Genomic DNA, 15,817 nt, shown 5'->3' with positions numbered 1-15,817 from the left:
TATGTGGTGTAGTGGTTAATGTTGGACCTGGGAGGCCAAGGTTCAAATCTCCACTCTGCCATGAAACTCATTGGATGATCTTGTGCCAGTCACTGCCTCTCGGCCTAACCTACCTCATAGGGTAGTTGGAGTTAAATGAGGAGGGGGAGGAGAACTGGGTACGCCACATTGAGAAAAATGTGGAATATAAATGCAACAAACAAATAATAATAGGCGTATCCTAACACTTATCGGCACCCATAACAAACTACACTGCCCACGATTCTTGTGGGGAAGCCATGACTGTTTAATGTAGTATGATTGCTTTAAATGTATAGTGAAGTTGGGGCCTATATCTCTGCAGTCAGTGTGATTTAGTGCCTTGTCCCACCATTTGCTCTTTGTTACGCAGGTCTGGAGTTGAGGCGCCCAAGTTCTCCGCTTATTGACATAAAACCTATCGAGTTTGGGATTTTAGGATCCAAAAAGGAAATAGTTCAACCGTCCATCCTGAGGAAAACCTATACTCCAGATGACTATTTTAGGAAGTTTGAGCCGCGACTCTATTCCCTTGACTCTAACAGCGAAGACGTGGACTCCTTGACGGACGAGGAAGTCTTGGCCAAGTACCAGCTAGGCATGCTTCATTTTAGCACACAATACGACCTCTTGCACAATTATCTCATTGTCAGGGTGATTGAGGCAAGGGATCTACCTCCCCCAATTTCCTACGATGGCACTAGGCAGGATATGGCCCACTCGAATCCTTACGTGAAGATTTGCCTTTTGCCGGACCAGAAAAACTCCAAGCAGACTGGAGTGAAGCGCAAAACCCAAAGCCCGGTCTTTGAGGAGAGGTACACATTTGACATCCCGTTTTTAGAAGCCGAAAGGCGGACCCTGCTGTTAACCACAGTGGATTTTGACAAATTTTCACGCCACTGTGTCATTGGTAAAGTGTCGATGCCTTTGAGTGATGTGGACCTTGTGAAGGGAGGACATTGGTGGAAAGCTCTGGTCCCCAGCTCTCAAGTAAGTTTCAGAACAAAACACAAGAAGTTGACTGTTATTACTGTTCTTGGTGGCCTTGGCTGGGTATATTTCTTCTGATTGTGATTTAACACTGGCGGTGGTTTAATGCTACAAGGAACAGAGATGTATTTTTGTTGCGGCCTTGAAGTCCTTGAATATTCTCCCCAGGGAAGCCTGACAGGCTCCATCACTATATTATTATAGTGCAGAGCAAGACAGGTAAGACATTTGGCTCAGGGAGGAGCTATGGCTTGGCTTGGCTTGACTCCCAAGGGCCAGACAGAGAGGTTTAAAAGGCCACATTGTACCCCAAGACCAGAAGTTCCCCAACCATGGCTCTTTAGGGAGGTCTTTGGGAGGGGAGGGCAGCCCCAAACTCTCACCTTACAATGAGAGCTGGTGTCATGAAAACGGCTAAGAGAGTGAGCTACAATTCAGGCAGAGCCTGATTCAAATTTTGCCTCTGTCATAAACTCCTTAGGTAGCTTTTAGGCCAGCTACCCTTTCTCAACCTTAGTCCCACCACCCCACCTGCAACTTCTGAGATAATAATATCGGCTTACTTTACAAGGTTGCAACTTGATAATGCAAGGGAAGTGTTCTGAACACTTGAAAATGCTGTAGAAATGTTAAGTTGCTGGTAATAATAAGATCTGTTCTAAGTGCTTGTTTGATTATTGTAGTGCTTTATTATGGTTATTTGTGCAAAACGCTCTTCCTCCATGATTTTCCTGTCATCAAAGGTTTCTACTTCTGAATTCTCATTGTCTGACATGTGGGGCCAGAGGGATATAGATGTGCTTCTTACTGACAGTTTTATACAGTGGTGGTCGTGCGCCATGCTTAGGTCCTGGCTGGGTGATTCCATCTCATATGCTCTGTGGTGCTCAGAGTCAATCACGGTGTGTGGAAGACAGGGGGGCTGTTTGGCCTGGATCTCAAGCACAAAGCGGGGGGGGGGCGCTCCTCAGATTTAGACACTTGCTAATTTTTTAGCCTTTGATAAGTTTCATAACATGTTTTTATGAGCATTGGACCATAACACAACACTCTCAGCTTAGAGTTGCAAATCTAAGCAAGTAAGATTTGTGATTTGGAAAATACACCGTTTTCTTCTGTTAACTGACATAGTTTTGTCGTGTCAAAGAGTTTAAACATTCACAAATATTAATAAAAATATCTGTTCTGGTAGCACAAGATTAGACCTAGACAATATCCTCTCAGATCAGCCGATTATGTAAATAAACCACTCATGTTTGGGTTTTGGGGGGAGGAAGGTTAATTTGTTTCTCGTGTGCTGTCATTTTTAATTTTGATCATGGCTAGGGGCCTCAAATGCTGGAAGTGGCCCAGGCTAGGGCTGGGCGATATCTGATTTTCAACATTGCGATATATCACCAGCTAAATATCACAATATCTCAATATATCACAATATATATGTCTGTGGCGGTGGAGGGCCTTACTGGGCTTCCCCATGGCAGCAGAGGGTCCAGCCATACCTCCCTTAAGTGGTAGAGGGTGCTCCACGCTTCCTTGCATCAGCAGAGGGCTTTGCCGTGCCTCCCCATGGCAGCGGAGGGTGTACTGCGCTTCCCCGCACCAGCGGAGGGCCTTTTCCAGATAGAGAGGCTTGGAGGGCCAGTGTTTGACCCTTGATCCAGAGGTTTCCCACACCTGCTGCAAGGGCATTTGTGATCCTTGGACATGGCTTGTAATGCCCTTTGTTTCAAACGCCCCACCTCTTCTCCTGTTTGATTCCTTCTTTGGCACATCTGTTGCAGAATGAAGTTGAACTGGGAGAACTCCTGCTGTCGTTAAACTACCTTCCCAGTGCAGGAAGACTGAATGTAGACATCATTAGAGCAAAACAGCTGCTTCAAACAGATATGAGCCAAGGTTCAGGTACGGACTGGTGCTTTCCCAATAATAATGACTGCTGCACTTACTCTGGTACTGCAGAGATGTATAAGATTCCTGAAAGATGTGGATGTTTTCAACAGGGAACAGGATATTGTCGTTCCCTAAAGCAGCTCTGAAAAATCCCAGCCCTAATGAACCCAGCCTCCGCCCCTCGGAAATGTTCAGTGCCAGGATATGCAAATCGACAAAGGAGTAGTGTGTCTCTGAGCATGTGCGGAGAATGTCTGTTCCTCGCTGCCACCCAGCCTCCACTTGTACTGAGAGGGGCGGGAGATGGAGCATTCAGAATTAGAGGAGGCTTCTAAGAAGGTTTTGACTTCCACAGTCTTTGAAGAACTTTACCTTTATGACCTTTTCAGACCAGACATTTACGATTTGAGAAATGCCACCGGCACATCCAAATGTCAAATGTTTCTACAGAATGATGGTGGGAAATGTATTTATTTATTTAAAAGACAGCACCTACATCAGGGATCCTCAAACCAAGGTCTAGGGGCTGGATGCGGCCCAATCACCTTCTCAATCCGGCCCGCAGATGGTCCGGGAACCAGCATGTTTTTACATGAGTAGAATGTGTCCTTTTATTTAAAATACATCCCTGATTTTATTTGTGGGGCCTGCCTGGTGTTTTTACATGAGTGCAATGTGTCCTTTTATTTAAGATGCATCTGTGGGTTATTTGTGGGGCATAGGAATTCATTCATTTCCCCCCCACAAAAAAAAATATATAGTCTGGCCCACCACAAGGTCTGAGGACAGTGGACCGGCCCCCTGCTGAAAAAGTTTGCTGACCTCTGACCTACATTTTTACCTAAGGGGTGCCTAAAAATAACCATGAACCGGAAAACAATAAAAACAGTTCAAAACTATGCCCAGTTGAAAACAGAGAGGTCCAAACAGCTGAGGCCTTTTGCCTCAGGAAGGCACATTTCAGCTTTGTGGTGGGTGAGGTTGTGCCTGCCACAAAGGCACGAATCCAGCTGGCTTTGTTGGGGGATAGTGCAAGAGGGCACTTTCAAGGGGTCCTCAGCACAGAGCTACTGGCCAGCCTCCACCTCTTCAACATGCACAGCTCACACCACAACCCCACCCCACCCCCAGTATGGCCTTCAGCCCTTGTATCACCATGGCAACAACCTAGCTGCTGGAAGGGGCAGGAGAAATCTGGAAGGGGCAGGAGAGAGAATTGGCAGTGGACCGCCGTGTGAAAGGATTGTGAGCTCAATTCTCACAACTCATATTCCCGGACTGAGCATATGCTCAGAGCTCCCTGATTCTTAATTCTTTTTTTTCTTTTTTTTTGCACCTGGCTCCAGTTGTGGATCTCGGAGTTCCACTAGAAAGCAAAATAGATCTCCAAAGCCTGAAGTCCTCCCAGCAAATGCACATGGATCTATATTTAAGCTGCCCCCCCCTTCCATCAATCCTCTTCCAGACTGCATACTGTATAAGTGGGAGATCTGAGGAGATTTTGTCTGCATGTTTTACTTTCAGTATGGAGAAAATCAGCAGGCAAGTGGCGTTTAGAAGCTGCCCTTTCCCAACCATTCTTGGAATCACCAGGGGAGTCATTTTTGTTACTCAGAAGCAGAAGTCAAAATGTACCCTGTTTACTTTCAATTGCGAACAACTGAAGGCTGGCCTTGGCGAAGGGAGGTCGGCCACGTTGTTCTTTTTGAGAGAGAGCAGGTTCTTCTTGGCAGATGTAATCTTCATAGGAGCGAGCAGGGAAAGAAGGTTACAGCCGAAAGAGGGAGGGCTGAAGACTCACTCTGCTTCTGAGCATTGTTATTAATTATAATTATTAGTCGCTCTTTCAGAAAGCAAACAGTAAAAAAATGTAAAGACCAGCATTTAAAAATCCTAAAATGCTCACCAGTAATAAGTATAAAATACATGAAAATTGTCTATAAAATACAAGAATCCTCTTAAAGGCCCGTCTGTTTCAGCATCCTCTTTTCACACTGGCAGATTACCTACAGATTCCCAGCTTAGCAGGTGCAGGGCAAGCACTGCATGGTCTACAGAGCACCAACACCTTAATAATAATAATAATAAATAATAATAATAATATTTATACCTCACCCATCTGGCTGGGTTTCTGCAGCCACTCTGGGCGGCTTCCAACACATATAAAAACGTAATACAGTGGTACCTCACAAGACGAATGCCCTGCAAGGTGAATTTTCCGCAAGACGAATGCGTCTTGCAATCTGATGGTGACTCGCAAGACGAATTCGTCTTGCGAAAAATTCGTCTTGCGAATCGCAGTTTCCCATAGGAATGCATTGAAATTTAATTAATGCGTTCCTATGGGCAAAAAAAGAAATTTCCATGCATTCCTATGGGAAACCGCAATTCGCAAGACGAATTTTTCGCAAAGCGAATTGATTCGCGGAACGAATTAAATTCGTCTTGCGAGGCATCACTGTAAAACATCAGACACTAGAAACTTCCAAATACAGGGCTTTGCTACCACTCCCTGCCCTCCAGACTCTGCCACCTGAGGCAAACTACGTCACTCTGTCCAATAATAGGGCTGGGCTTTCCAATTAAGAGGTACCTTGCTCATCGGCTTGAGTCCAGGCTCAGAGCTGGTCAAGATGTCAGGGCCTGGATCTGTATCTGGCACCTTTTTCTCTCTGAATCCAATTTAATGGGCTGTCCCTCCCTTGTCTGGGTTAGAGTCCAGGCTGCATTGGGGCAAGGAGTTCACTTGGGCCAACTTAATACATGAACTGGGCAATGACAGGAAATAATGATTTCCGATGAACAAAATCCTCTCTGGAAGATCAAGCTGTGCTTGTTTTCTGTTCAGATCCCTTTGTGAAGATCCAGCTTGTTCATGGTTTAAAACTGGCAAAAACAAAGAAGACTTCTTGCCAGAGGGCTACCATTGATCCCTTCTACAACGAGTCCTTCAGTTTCAAAGTGCCCCAAGAAGAACTTGAAAGTGCCAGTTTAGTCTTCACAGGTATGTTCACCTATCTCTTTCAAATGTGGTTTGTAGGCCTGCCACACAGTTGAAGAATCTTGGCTGATTAATTCATGTGACTTTTCATCAATTAATCAACTAACAACTAGGGTTGTATGAAGATAGAGATTTCTGTTGTGACCAACCTGTGTTGGTCACAATCAACGCTGTCTCCATTCTGCTGCAGCTTTGTTTCCATCAACTACTATGTCTTTCATCTCACTGTCCACTATTTAAGTTGCATTACTATTTAAATCAGGTGTGTAACTATTTACGTAACTTAAAACATCAAAGAAATGGGGGAGAAACTAATTACATATTGTTTGCAGTCTTCCTCTTTCTCCTCTGTTGTTGGTGGAATTCTCCAGTATCCCTATTAACAGTGCAATCCTTACTATATCTACTCAGAAGTAAATCTTACTGACTCCAGTAGGACTTACCCCAGGTGAGTAAGGTTGGGTTGGCAGCCTAAATCTGCATTTATGTGGAAGTGAGGAACAAAATGGTTTTAAAGAATAAACACACCTTTTGTGGTTTGAATGATACCCACAGTTGGGTCAGGGTGTGACGCAAGCCTCTTCAGCTTCCGAAATACCCTCCTCCCAGTCTGCTGAGAGTTGTAGTCCTCCTCAACATCTGGCAATCAGCATATCAGCCATCCTTGATCTTGCCCCACAATGCCCAGAACTTCAGAAAACGAAAGCAAGGTTCTGCCTCAGGTCTCAAATGAAATGCGTCTCTTCTGAAGCGGACCACAAAAAAACCCCTCACACAAAAAGCAGCCCAATCGAGATCCGAAGGAATTTTATTTTCTGCACAAACCCACCCTAGTAGAAACAGATGTTGCTGTTGAGACGAGACGCTGAAATGAGAACCCATTAGCTTGTTTCCAAACATTTCCGAATGAAAGCGATGCTCATCAGCAATTTAAATTGCAACCGTGATGTACAGAAATTTTCCTCTGCGGAAAAGGCAGCATGCATAGTTTTGAATGCTCTGGATCAGGTATGGGAGGAAAGAATTGTTCCTGTAATCCATTGAGGGCCTTATTTTGAAATAGAAAAAGACAGTCACCTAAGCCACATTCTCCTCCTCTTGCTCTCTCACCCACAATATATAAACATTACCAGCTGTCTGGAGTCAGTTGCCTTTACTAAGAGGAATTATTTCCCTTTGATTATGATAAGTGTTTCTGCACAGCTTTGGGTTGTGGGGAGGGAGTGTGGAGCGTTTCATTTCCCACCCAGAAAGCTTTCAAGCCCTGGGCAGGTTCTTAGGCTGTCTTTTGGTAAATCCATCCACGGCCTTCCACAGACTTGACAAGCTGGAACAACTGAAGGGGAGGGCAAGTAAGATGACAGAGGGTCTGGAAACCAAGCCTTATGAAGAACGATTGTTGGGTATGTAGAACCTAGACGAGAAGACTGACAGAAGATTTGATAGCCAACTTTAAATATCTGTCACATGGAAGATGGAGCAAGCTTGTTTCTGCTGCTCTGGAGTGTGGGAACCAAACCAGTGGATTCAATTGACAAGAAAGGAGATTCCAACAAAACATTAGGAGGAACTTTCGATAGTGAAAGCTGTTCAGCAGTGCAATGGACTACCCTGAAAGGGTGTTGGACCTCCTTGCAGGTTTTTAAAAAGCTTGGGTAGGCATCTGCCAGGGATTCTTTAGCTGTGATTCCTATAGCACAGGAGGTTGGACTAGATGACCATTGAGGTCCCTTATCTACAATTCTGTGACTTAACTGTTCATGGTTGTCCTCTTCCCTTTCCCCAGATCCTTGTCATGCCTGTCCTCCTGTGGGTGTGTCACTTACCAGGCTTGAATTGAGTGTTTTATTCCTCTAGACTGGGACAGGTTACAGGTGGAAGGACTACCTGGCCTGAGCCTTGTTGCTCTACAGCAGGCACCCCCAAACTGCGGCCCTCCAGTTGTTTTGGCCTACAACTCCCATGATCCCTAGCTAACAGGACCAGTGGTCGGGGAAGATGGGTATTGTAGTTCAAAACATCTGGAGGGCCGAAGTTTGGGGATGCCTGCTCTACAGCATCCCTGCCAGGAGGACTTCAAACTGAAGTTAACGGTAGTTAGGCCAGCAGGAATCAGATGACTTGGGGAGCCAGTAGAAGCTTTGCCGGCCTTAAATAAGAACTTCCTTGGGCTTGGCTCTTCAGTCTGGGCAGGTTTTCTGTGAAAGGATGTGTTAAACTAGGGATTGGGAACCTCCAGTCTGTAGGTTCCTGTTTGGCATGCAAGGCAATTTCCCCTCAGCCCACACCCACCTGCCCCCCAGCACCTGACATCAGTTAAGGTTAGCTTCTGATTCTCCCTTTGCAAGCGGGACTCGCTGGCAGTGCCAGTCAGATAATTGGCATGTTCAGTGAGCCCCGCTTTCTCCACACCTTTGAGGTGATATTTCTCCTCTACAGACGTGTGGAGCAGGACCGGCCCTATGCCCAGGCTGGGTGGCGCAGGGCACCATGGCGCCGGCCCGCCAGGAGGGCGCCGCGAGCTGCACCCGCCTGCTGGCCGGCCGGTCCGCCGGTCCGCCGCGCAGCTGTGCCCATGGCAGCCGCACTGTGTGCTGCGCCTGCCCACTGCGCTGGGAAACGGTGCGGGGGGGGGGGCGCCGGAGGGGAAACGGGGTGGGGGGGGCGCCGGAGGGATCCGTCGCTCCACGGCGCCAGGGGCGCTTAAGACGGCCCTGATGTGGAGGGATGCTGCCCCTAGATGTGCTCAGTGTTGGCTTAAGTAAGGAATTCCATTCACAATCTAAATGTGAGTGGTGATCTGAAATAATTTAGTATCTCAGGGCCAGGCTTGAATAGGACTGGGGGGGAAACACAACACTTAGATGGACCCAATGGTTTGGTGCTGTATAAGACAACTTCCTAGGCTGCTATTACTACGACGACAATGACGACTACTATTACTGCTATTGATATTACTATTACTATTGCCTCTGGAAGTGGAAAGACCAAAGACTGACCCTGTGTTTCTAGCGGTTGCCTGAGTGAATAGGCTTCTGAGGGTATGGAATAAGTACACATTGTAGATTGTGCTTTTGTTTGTTCCCCAGTTATGTGCTCAGGCCTCGCGGCTATGCTTTTATTCGCTCTACAGAGGCCACAAGACCAGCAATGGTTTGCTCTCTTTATTCACAGGCTGCTTTATTCGCAGAGCAGTTGCAAGCGAACAGTTTAATTATTGAAAGGCTTTTGAAATATGTAACAGGAAAACAATCTACATGAAATGGAAAGCTTTGGGGGAACATGTGTTAGGATGTTTGTGTGCAAATAAGTTTGTGTAGAATTAGACTGGAGCAGGGGGAGCACTTAGAATCATAGAATTGTAGCGTTAGAAGGGAACCCCAGGGGTCTTCTCACCCTTCCCCCTGCAGCGCAAGAATCATAGCCAAATAATCCATGACAGATGACCATCCAAACTCTGCTTAAAAACCCCTGTTTAAGAACCTACCATCCACTACACTGTCAAACAGCTCTTGACATCAGAAAGTTCTTCCTAATGTCTAGTTGGAATCTCTTTTCTTGTAATTTGAATCCATTGGTCCAGTCCTCTGGAGCAGCAGAAAGCAAGCTTGCTCATCATCTGAGGCCCTTCTTCGTGTGCCTTCCCTACAAGAGGTCCAGAGAGTGGCAACACGAGAACAGGCCTTTTCTGCAGTGGCTCCTTGTTTGTGGAATGCTCTCCCCAGGGAAGTTCTCAGCTGGCACCTTCATTATGCACCTTTAGGCTCCGGGCGAAAATGTTCCTCTTCAACCAGGCCTTTGGCTGCTTAACATCTGGTGCCCTTTAAAATGTGTTTGTGGGAAGGGGAGAAAAGGGTCATTGGTTTGTGTGGGGTTTTTTTTGTTTGTTCTTGTTTTTATTATGTGGTTTGTGCTTTTATCTTGTACAAACCTGTTGTGAACCTGTTGTATTGTTTATGATGAAGCACCCTGAGATCTCTGGATGAAGGGTGGTATACAATTTTAATCACCACCACCACCACCATCTTCCATGTCACAGCCCTTCAGATATATCAGGATGGCTATCATATCACCTACAGGCTAAAGCATGCCCAACTCCCTCAACCAATTGCCATAAGGCTTTGTTTCCAGGCCCTTTATCATCTTGGTTGCCTTCCTCCTGGCTGCTGGAGCTGCGGAGCCTCCTCCTTCCTTACCAAGGGGAGGGGAAGTGAACCAGCAGGTGGCAGCAGTGTTCCTGGTTGCTTAGCATCTGTAGCCCAGAAAGAGAGTGGGGAAGGAGAGCAATAGAATGGCCACTTATTCATCCCCAAAACAATAATATACTGTATAGGATATGCATCACCCAGAAAGAAGAAGAGAGGGCACAGATTCTCATGAAATCTGGCCCATATTTATACGTGTAGATGCAAACTTGGAAATAGTGGGTGGAATCCAATGCTAGACCTACTCAGAGTAGGCTCATTGAAATAAATGAACACAATTAAGTTAAGTAATGGGACGTGGGTGGCGCTGTGGTCTACACCACTGAGCCTAGGGCTTGCTGAAAGTTGGTGGTTCGAGTCCCCGCGACAGGGTGAGCTCCTATTGTTTGGTCTCAGCTCCTGCCCACCTAGCAGTTCAAAAGCACGTCAAAGTGCAAGTAGATAAGGTAAACAGCATTTCTGTGTGCTGCTCTGGTTCGCCAGAAGCGGCTTAGTCATGCTGGCCATATGATCCGGAAGCTGTCTACAGACAAACGCCAGCTCCCTCTGCCTATAGAGCGAGATGAGCACCGCGACCTCAGAGTCGTCCGCGACTGGACCTAACGGTCAGGGGTACCTTTACTTTTACCTTTAAGTTGTCTATTTTGCATTTCACCCAGTGACTAATCTAACTGGAAAAACAGAATTGTCTCCAACTTCATTTTGCTCAGACTGGTCTCATATGCTTATAGGTAAGAAAATGTTGTTCAGTCTACCATCAAAAAGATAGAGAAGCAAGCTGATAGGCTAAAGATACAGGGATAGTCTGGGAATCTGAAGGTCCCTAACGATGTCTGTTTTAACCCATGCAAAACACATCATTTGCAAGCGGAGTTGCACCCAAACTTCCAACGCTCTCTGTGTTGCAGTCTCAGTTCTCTCTTCAGTCAAAGCTCTTTGAGCGGATCAGCAGTTCAAATAATAAAACAACAAAGTCACAACTGAAAAACCCAAAACGAACAAACCTGTAAAAGGGCAAGAGATGTTGTGAAACTGAAACCAGCACACAACAGAATTAAAACCTCACTATAAAACCACACCCCCATGCTTTCTAGTTGATAATTTATTTTTAAAAGCATTTTCATTACCAAAACAATACACACAAGGATTGCATTCGTGCAAAGATTCTAAAGAAGAACATAATAACCCTAAGGTGAGGAATGGAGTTGGAACTAAATGCAGCTCAGTGAAGACGGTGGTCAGTGGGTATGGCATGTTGGTTGATTGTTGGGGAAGGGAAATGGGGGCAGGGTGGTGAATGGAGTAGAATGGGAAAGGGCATGGCTGACTGGCTGGCATTTTGGTCAGAAACACTCCACTCTGCATCATTTTGTTGCAGGTACCACTTCTGTAGGTAGATAATTGTTCAACAGTGTTACCTTTCTCTTTCATTGCTGCTAGACTTATCCTGGTACGAATCTAATGACAGGAAAGAAGGAGGACAATTTCTGGCATGATTTCTGCAGCTCTGCCAGTTCCGTCCACTGCAACCAGAAGTCACCGCTTTCTCTGGGTGCTTTTGGGTGGGATTCAGTCACATACTGTCAAATTCAAGGTTGCACAGTTATGCTTGGTTGAGAGCTCTCTCGATCATTGTTCCAGTCAAGGGGAGATCTGAGAGTTAGGGTTGGTGTTGCGGCTGCTTTTTCAGTCTTTACTCCTGCACCCCATCTTTTCTTTCTCCCTGCCCCTCTCTTTGTTATCTTCAGTCTTTGGCCACAACATGAAGAGCAGCAACGACTTCATTGGGCGGATTGTGATTGGCCAGTACTCCACAGGCTCTTCGGAATCCAAGCACTGGCGGCGGATGCTGAACTGCCACCGCACGGCTGTGGAGCAGTGGCACACTCTCCGGTCTCGAGCTGAATGCGACCGCGTCTCCCCGGCTTCACTGGAGGTGACATGAGGACACCAATGCTGCTAGCAAGCCACTGAGCAGATCTATACAAAACGAGTCACACACACACACACACACACACACACACACACACACACTCACAATGGAATCCACAGCAACTCTTAATGGCCACTGGCAACGGAAAAATGGTTGCATTAGCCTCCGTGCCACCTATTATTTCATCCACCCCATTGATTGTTTTACTCAGGATCACATATCAACCACTACACCCGCATCAGAAGGTGATGCTGTTGTGTAGGACAGTGGAAGCTGCTCAAAGGGTTGTCTGCTAATACGTTTTCAGAAATCCTTTGTTGCCTGCTGTGTCATAGTGCGGTGCAGATAGCAGACTGGTTAGCTGCGGAAAAGCTTCATGGTTTCCTCTCCACTACGCCATACTCTACATCTCGTGTGAGCAATTGTATCGGAAGGTATCAGATCCTGTGTGTTATCCGTGGTGAATGCGTGGTAGATTACTAGGATGTTGTTTTAGCGGTAGAGTGTATGGTGTAAACACGTCTAAACCCAGTCCTTTCTTTGTCACTGTACTAGCTTAACCAAATCAGATATAACGTTTGCTTCTGTGTCTGGAGTTGTGCGCTTGGGCAGAATGGGATGGAGGAAGTCGTCTCTTTCCTGCTCAATCGCACATGCTAGCGTTTTGTAAAATGTTGCATCATTCAAGAACCCGCTGGTGTACTGCTATGAAAGCTGCAATCCACAGCTGGATCAACCTAAAGCATTGCTCTTCAACCGATTGGTTGGGACCCACCACCTGGTTGCAGCCTGATCTAAGGCATAGCTGCCAAGTCTTCCCTTTTTTAAAGGGAAATTCCCTTATGCTGAATAGGCTTCCTCGCGAGAAAAGGGAAAACTTGGCAGCTATGATCTAAGGTGGGTTGCAATGGCAGCGCTACTACCAGAATTGGGGTGTGTGCATGTTTGACTTAAGAGTGGGTCCTGGGTCTGAAAAGGCTGAAGACTCCTGCGTTAAAGTCAACAAAGCTCATTTTGGAGGAGGGAAATTGTGTGTTGCAGCCTAGTTCCAGTGCTCCAGAAGTGTGCAACGGTCTGGGATGTGTGAGCTGCCCAATTTGTTTCCACGGTGCAGGTTCCATGAGTGTAAAGTGTGTGTGGAGTTGTCCTTTCCCTTGGAAGCGGTGGAGGCATGGAGGGGCCAACCACTCAGCAGAGTGAGGTTGCACCCTGCATCCTTGCACCCTGCAGTCTACCTGCTATCCTCAAGGACAGTGGAGGGTGTTGAAATCAGATTCAGCCACTGGCCCAATCAGCTTCTGGAAGGAGGCAGGTTCCACTTTGTTTTTTTGCTCACTCAAAACAGCCGTAGTAGGGACTTGTATGCACATCCACCATCATTAGAATGGGGCACAGGTCCCTCTAGGCTATGGCTGAACTTGAGTGGAGGCATCTGAAGGTTTCAGAGAACTGTTTGTGTCAAATCCCCACCACCCGCATTTTAGGTACCTTTTGTGGCAACGTTCACAAAAGCCCTAACGCCACGTGAGTTGTATTTATATGTTATAGTCAAGTTGATCTTTCCACACACACCCCTTTTGTATTTCAGTGTGTTGAACTGGTCTTGAGTGTTAAGTCAGCAAATGTCTGTATATTTACCTGCCACATACAGAAAAGGTGTAGGAAAGTAGGTTGAACCTTCTGTAGTACTGTAGAGATCAGGGATGGGGAACCTCAGGCTGCCAGAGAGGCCCCTCTAGGCGTCTCCACAGGGCACACACCCTCCTGAGTCACAGTGCTCACCTGCCCTGCTTTGCAGCCTCCTATACTGTTTTTGTCTGGCTGGGATGTGTCCTCGAACTCTGATAATGCAATGTGCCTAGGTGGAGATGAGAGAAAGGGTATGTGTGAGTGTGAAGAAACTAGCCCACTGTTCTGTTCGCTTTTGCCCTCTCTCTGCTACTGGTCATGTGGCCCCTGGAAGGTCACTCAGAAGGAAACGTGGCCCCTGGCCTGAAAAAGTTGCCCCGCTCCTGGAATAGATGAGCTGAGCAAATTGTATGTAGGTGAGATTGAACACTTGAACAGCTCGTTTGCTGGGATCCGCTGTGGGAGAGGGGATTCCTGCCCTGCCTGTGGGATTTCCGAGAGGCATCTGATTGGTTGCTGTGGGAAATGGGAATTTGGGCTAGATACACTGGGCTCTTAACGCTCTTGTGCAATTACAAAGAGAACCTGTATTGGAACCCCAAAAAGAATATAAATTTGGTTCTTATAAGGTGTAATATTCCTGTATGAAAATTAACTTAGTATATCGCTGTTAACTTTTATAAGTAGTAAAACCTCTTTCTTTCTTTTTTAAAAAAGAATTGCACAGAACCATGGCACATGGAGACAACAATCTGAGCATTTGCTGCAGTATTCATGCAACAGATGTCTGGTATGCCAGCATCCATCATAAAAGCCGGAACGGGCTGACTTTACTTTGACAGAAATGTTTGTTGGCTCTTGAGCCCAATGGAGGGGTTTTGGTTCCTCCTTATTTTAAAACCATAGTTTCCCAAAGCGGTGAATGGACGTGACAAGTCAGCAAATTCTGTCAATTTTGTTAGATGCTTCTGTACATTCCCCCCAAACCCCAAACATACTGTCTAAGGAGGTGTATTTATGGAAAAAAATAAAGATCTGTTTATTTGTGCCAAAAAAGAATGAAGTGGTGCTCTTTTTAAGCAATTCATCTCAAGAATGGCGATGTGTGTTCTGGATGCCCACACAACATCCCTTTGAGGTAGATTCAGCAGTGAGTTTCTTGGAGCATTGTGGTTATCTCTGCTACAGAATTATAGAATCACTAGTGGATTTTAGCCCGTTTAAAAACGGGCGCTAGAGGAAGCGGCCTGCCGGGACTGGCTTGGCGGTGGCGGGTCTTCCCGCCACCACCAAGCCAGTTCGCAGCGGGGGCTTTTCGCCGTTTGCCTTCCCCTGAGGGGGAGGCAAACGGCGAAAAACCCCGCCGCGCCGCAATTCGGCTCCGGGACTGGCTTGGCGGTGGCGGGTCTTCCCGCCACCGCCAAGCCAGTCCGCAGCGGGGGCTTTTCGCCGTTTGCCTTCCCCTGGGGGAGGCAAACGGCGAAAAACCCCGCCGCGCCGCAATTCGGCTCCGGGACTGGCTTGGCGGTGGCGGGTCTTCCCGCCACCGCCAAGCCAGTCCGCAGCGGGGGCTTTTCGCCGTTTGCCTTCCCTCGAGGGGGAGGCAAACGGCGAAAAACCCCGCCGCGCCGCAATTCGGCTCCGGGACTGGCTTGGCGGTGGCGGGTCTTCCCGCCACCGCCAAGCCAGTCCGCAGTGGGGTTTTTTCGCCGTTTGCCTTCCCCTGGGGGAGGCAAACGGCGAAAAACCCCGCCGCGCCGCAATTCGGCTCCGGGACTGGCTTGGCGGCGGCGGGAAAAAGGGGAGGAATTCCTCCCCTTCTTCCCGCCGCTGCCAAGCCAAAGCGGGCCTCCCTCCGCGCCCGCTGCCGCTTCGGCTTCCTCGGGTTCCCCGAGGAAGCGCCGTCCCATGCCGGAGGTGTGCGGCAAGGCTGCCGGGGGGGGGGGAGCGCTTCTCTCCCCCGCCGCCTCACCGCGCACCTCCAGCATGAGACTGGGCTTCGGAGCGGCGGTTGGCGGAGCGGCAGTTGGCTGTTCCCTGTGTCCCGAGAGCACGGGTCCAATCCCTGTGTCCCTGGTTGTCCCTCCGTCCAATCCCTGTGTCTCTGGGGGACATGCGCAGTACCCCAGGGACACACGGGACATCTGG

At 47.6% G+C, this 15,817-nt stretch overlaps 1 protein-coding gene across 1 annotated transcript in view; it reads left to right on the top strand.

Annotated features, from left to right (window-relative positions):
• SYT17 (synaptotagmin 17) overlaps positions 1-14,700 on the top strand; it is a 37,809-nt gene extending 23,109 nt beyond the window's left edge. The window contains exons 5-8 of the mRNA XM_035132281.2: positions 392-1,011; positions 2,793-2,913; positions 5,750-5,905; positions 11,856-14,700. Of these exons, the coding sequence (XP_034988172.1) occupies positions 392-1,011; positions 2,793-2,913; positions 5,750-5,905; positions 11,856-12,052 (1,094 nt within the window). The 3' untranslated portion in view covers positions 12,053-14,700. The remainder of the gene's footprint in view (positions 1-391; positions 1,012-2,792; positions 2,914-5,749; positions 5,906-11,855) is intronic.
• Positions 14,701-15,817: the final 1,117 nt, after the last annotated feature.

The sequence above is a fragment of the Zootoca vivipara genome, chromosome 14 (genome assembly GCF_963506605.1).
Source record: "Zootoca vivipara chromosome 14, rZooViv1.1, whole genome shotgun sequence".
NCBI classification, from domain to species: domain Eukaryota; kingdom Metazoa; phylum Chordata; class Lepidosauria; order Squamata; family Lacertidae; genus Zootoca; species Zootoca vivipara.
The sequence above is the reverse complement of the archived record's forward strand: the minus strand, read 5'-3'. Positions and strand labels throughout refer to the sequence as shown.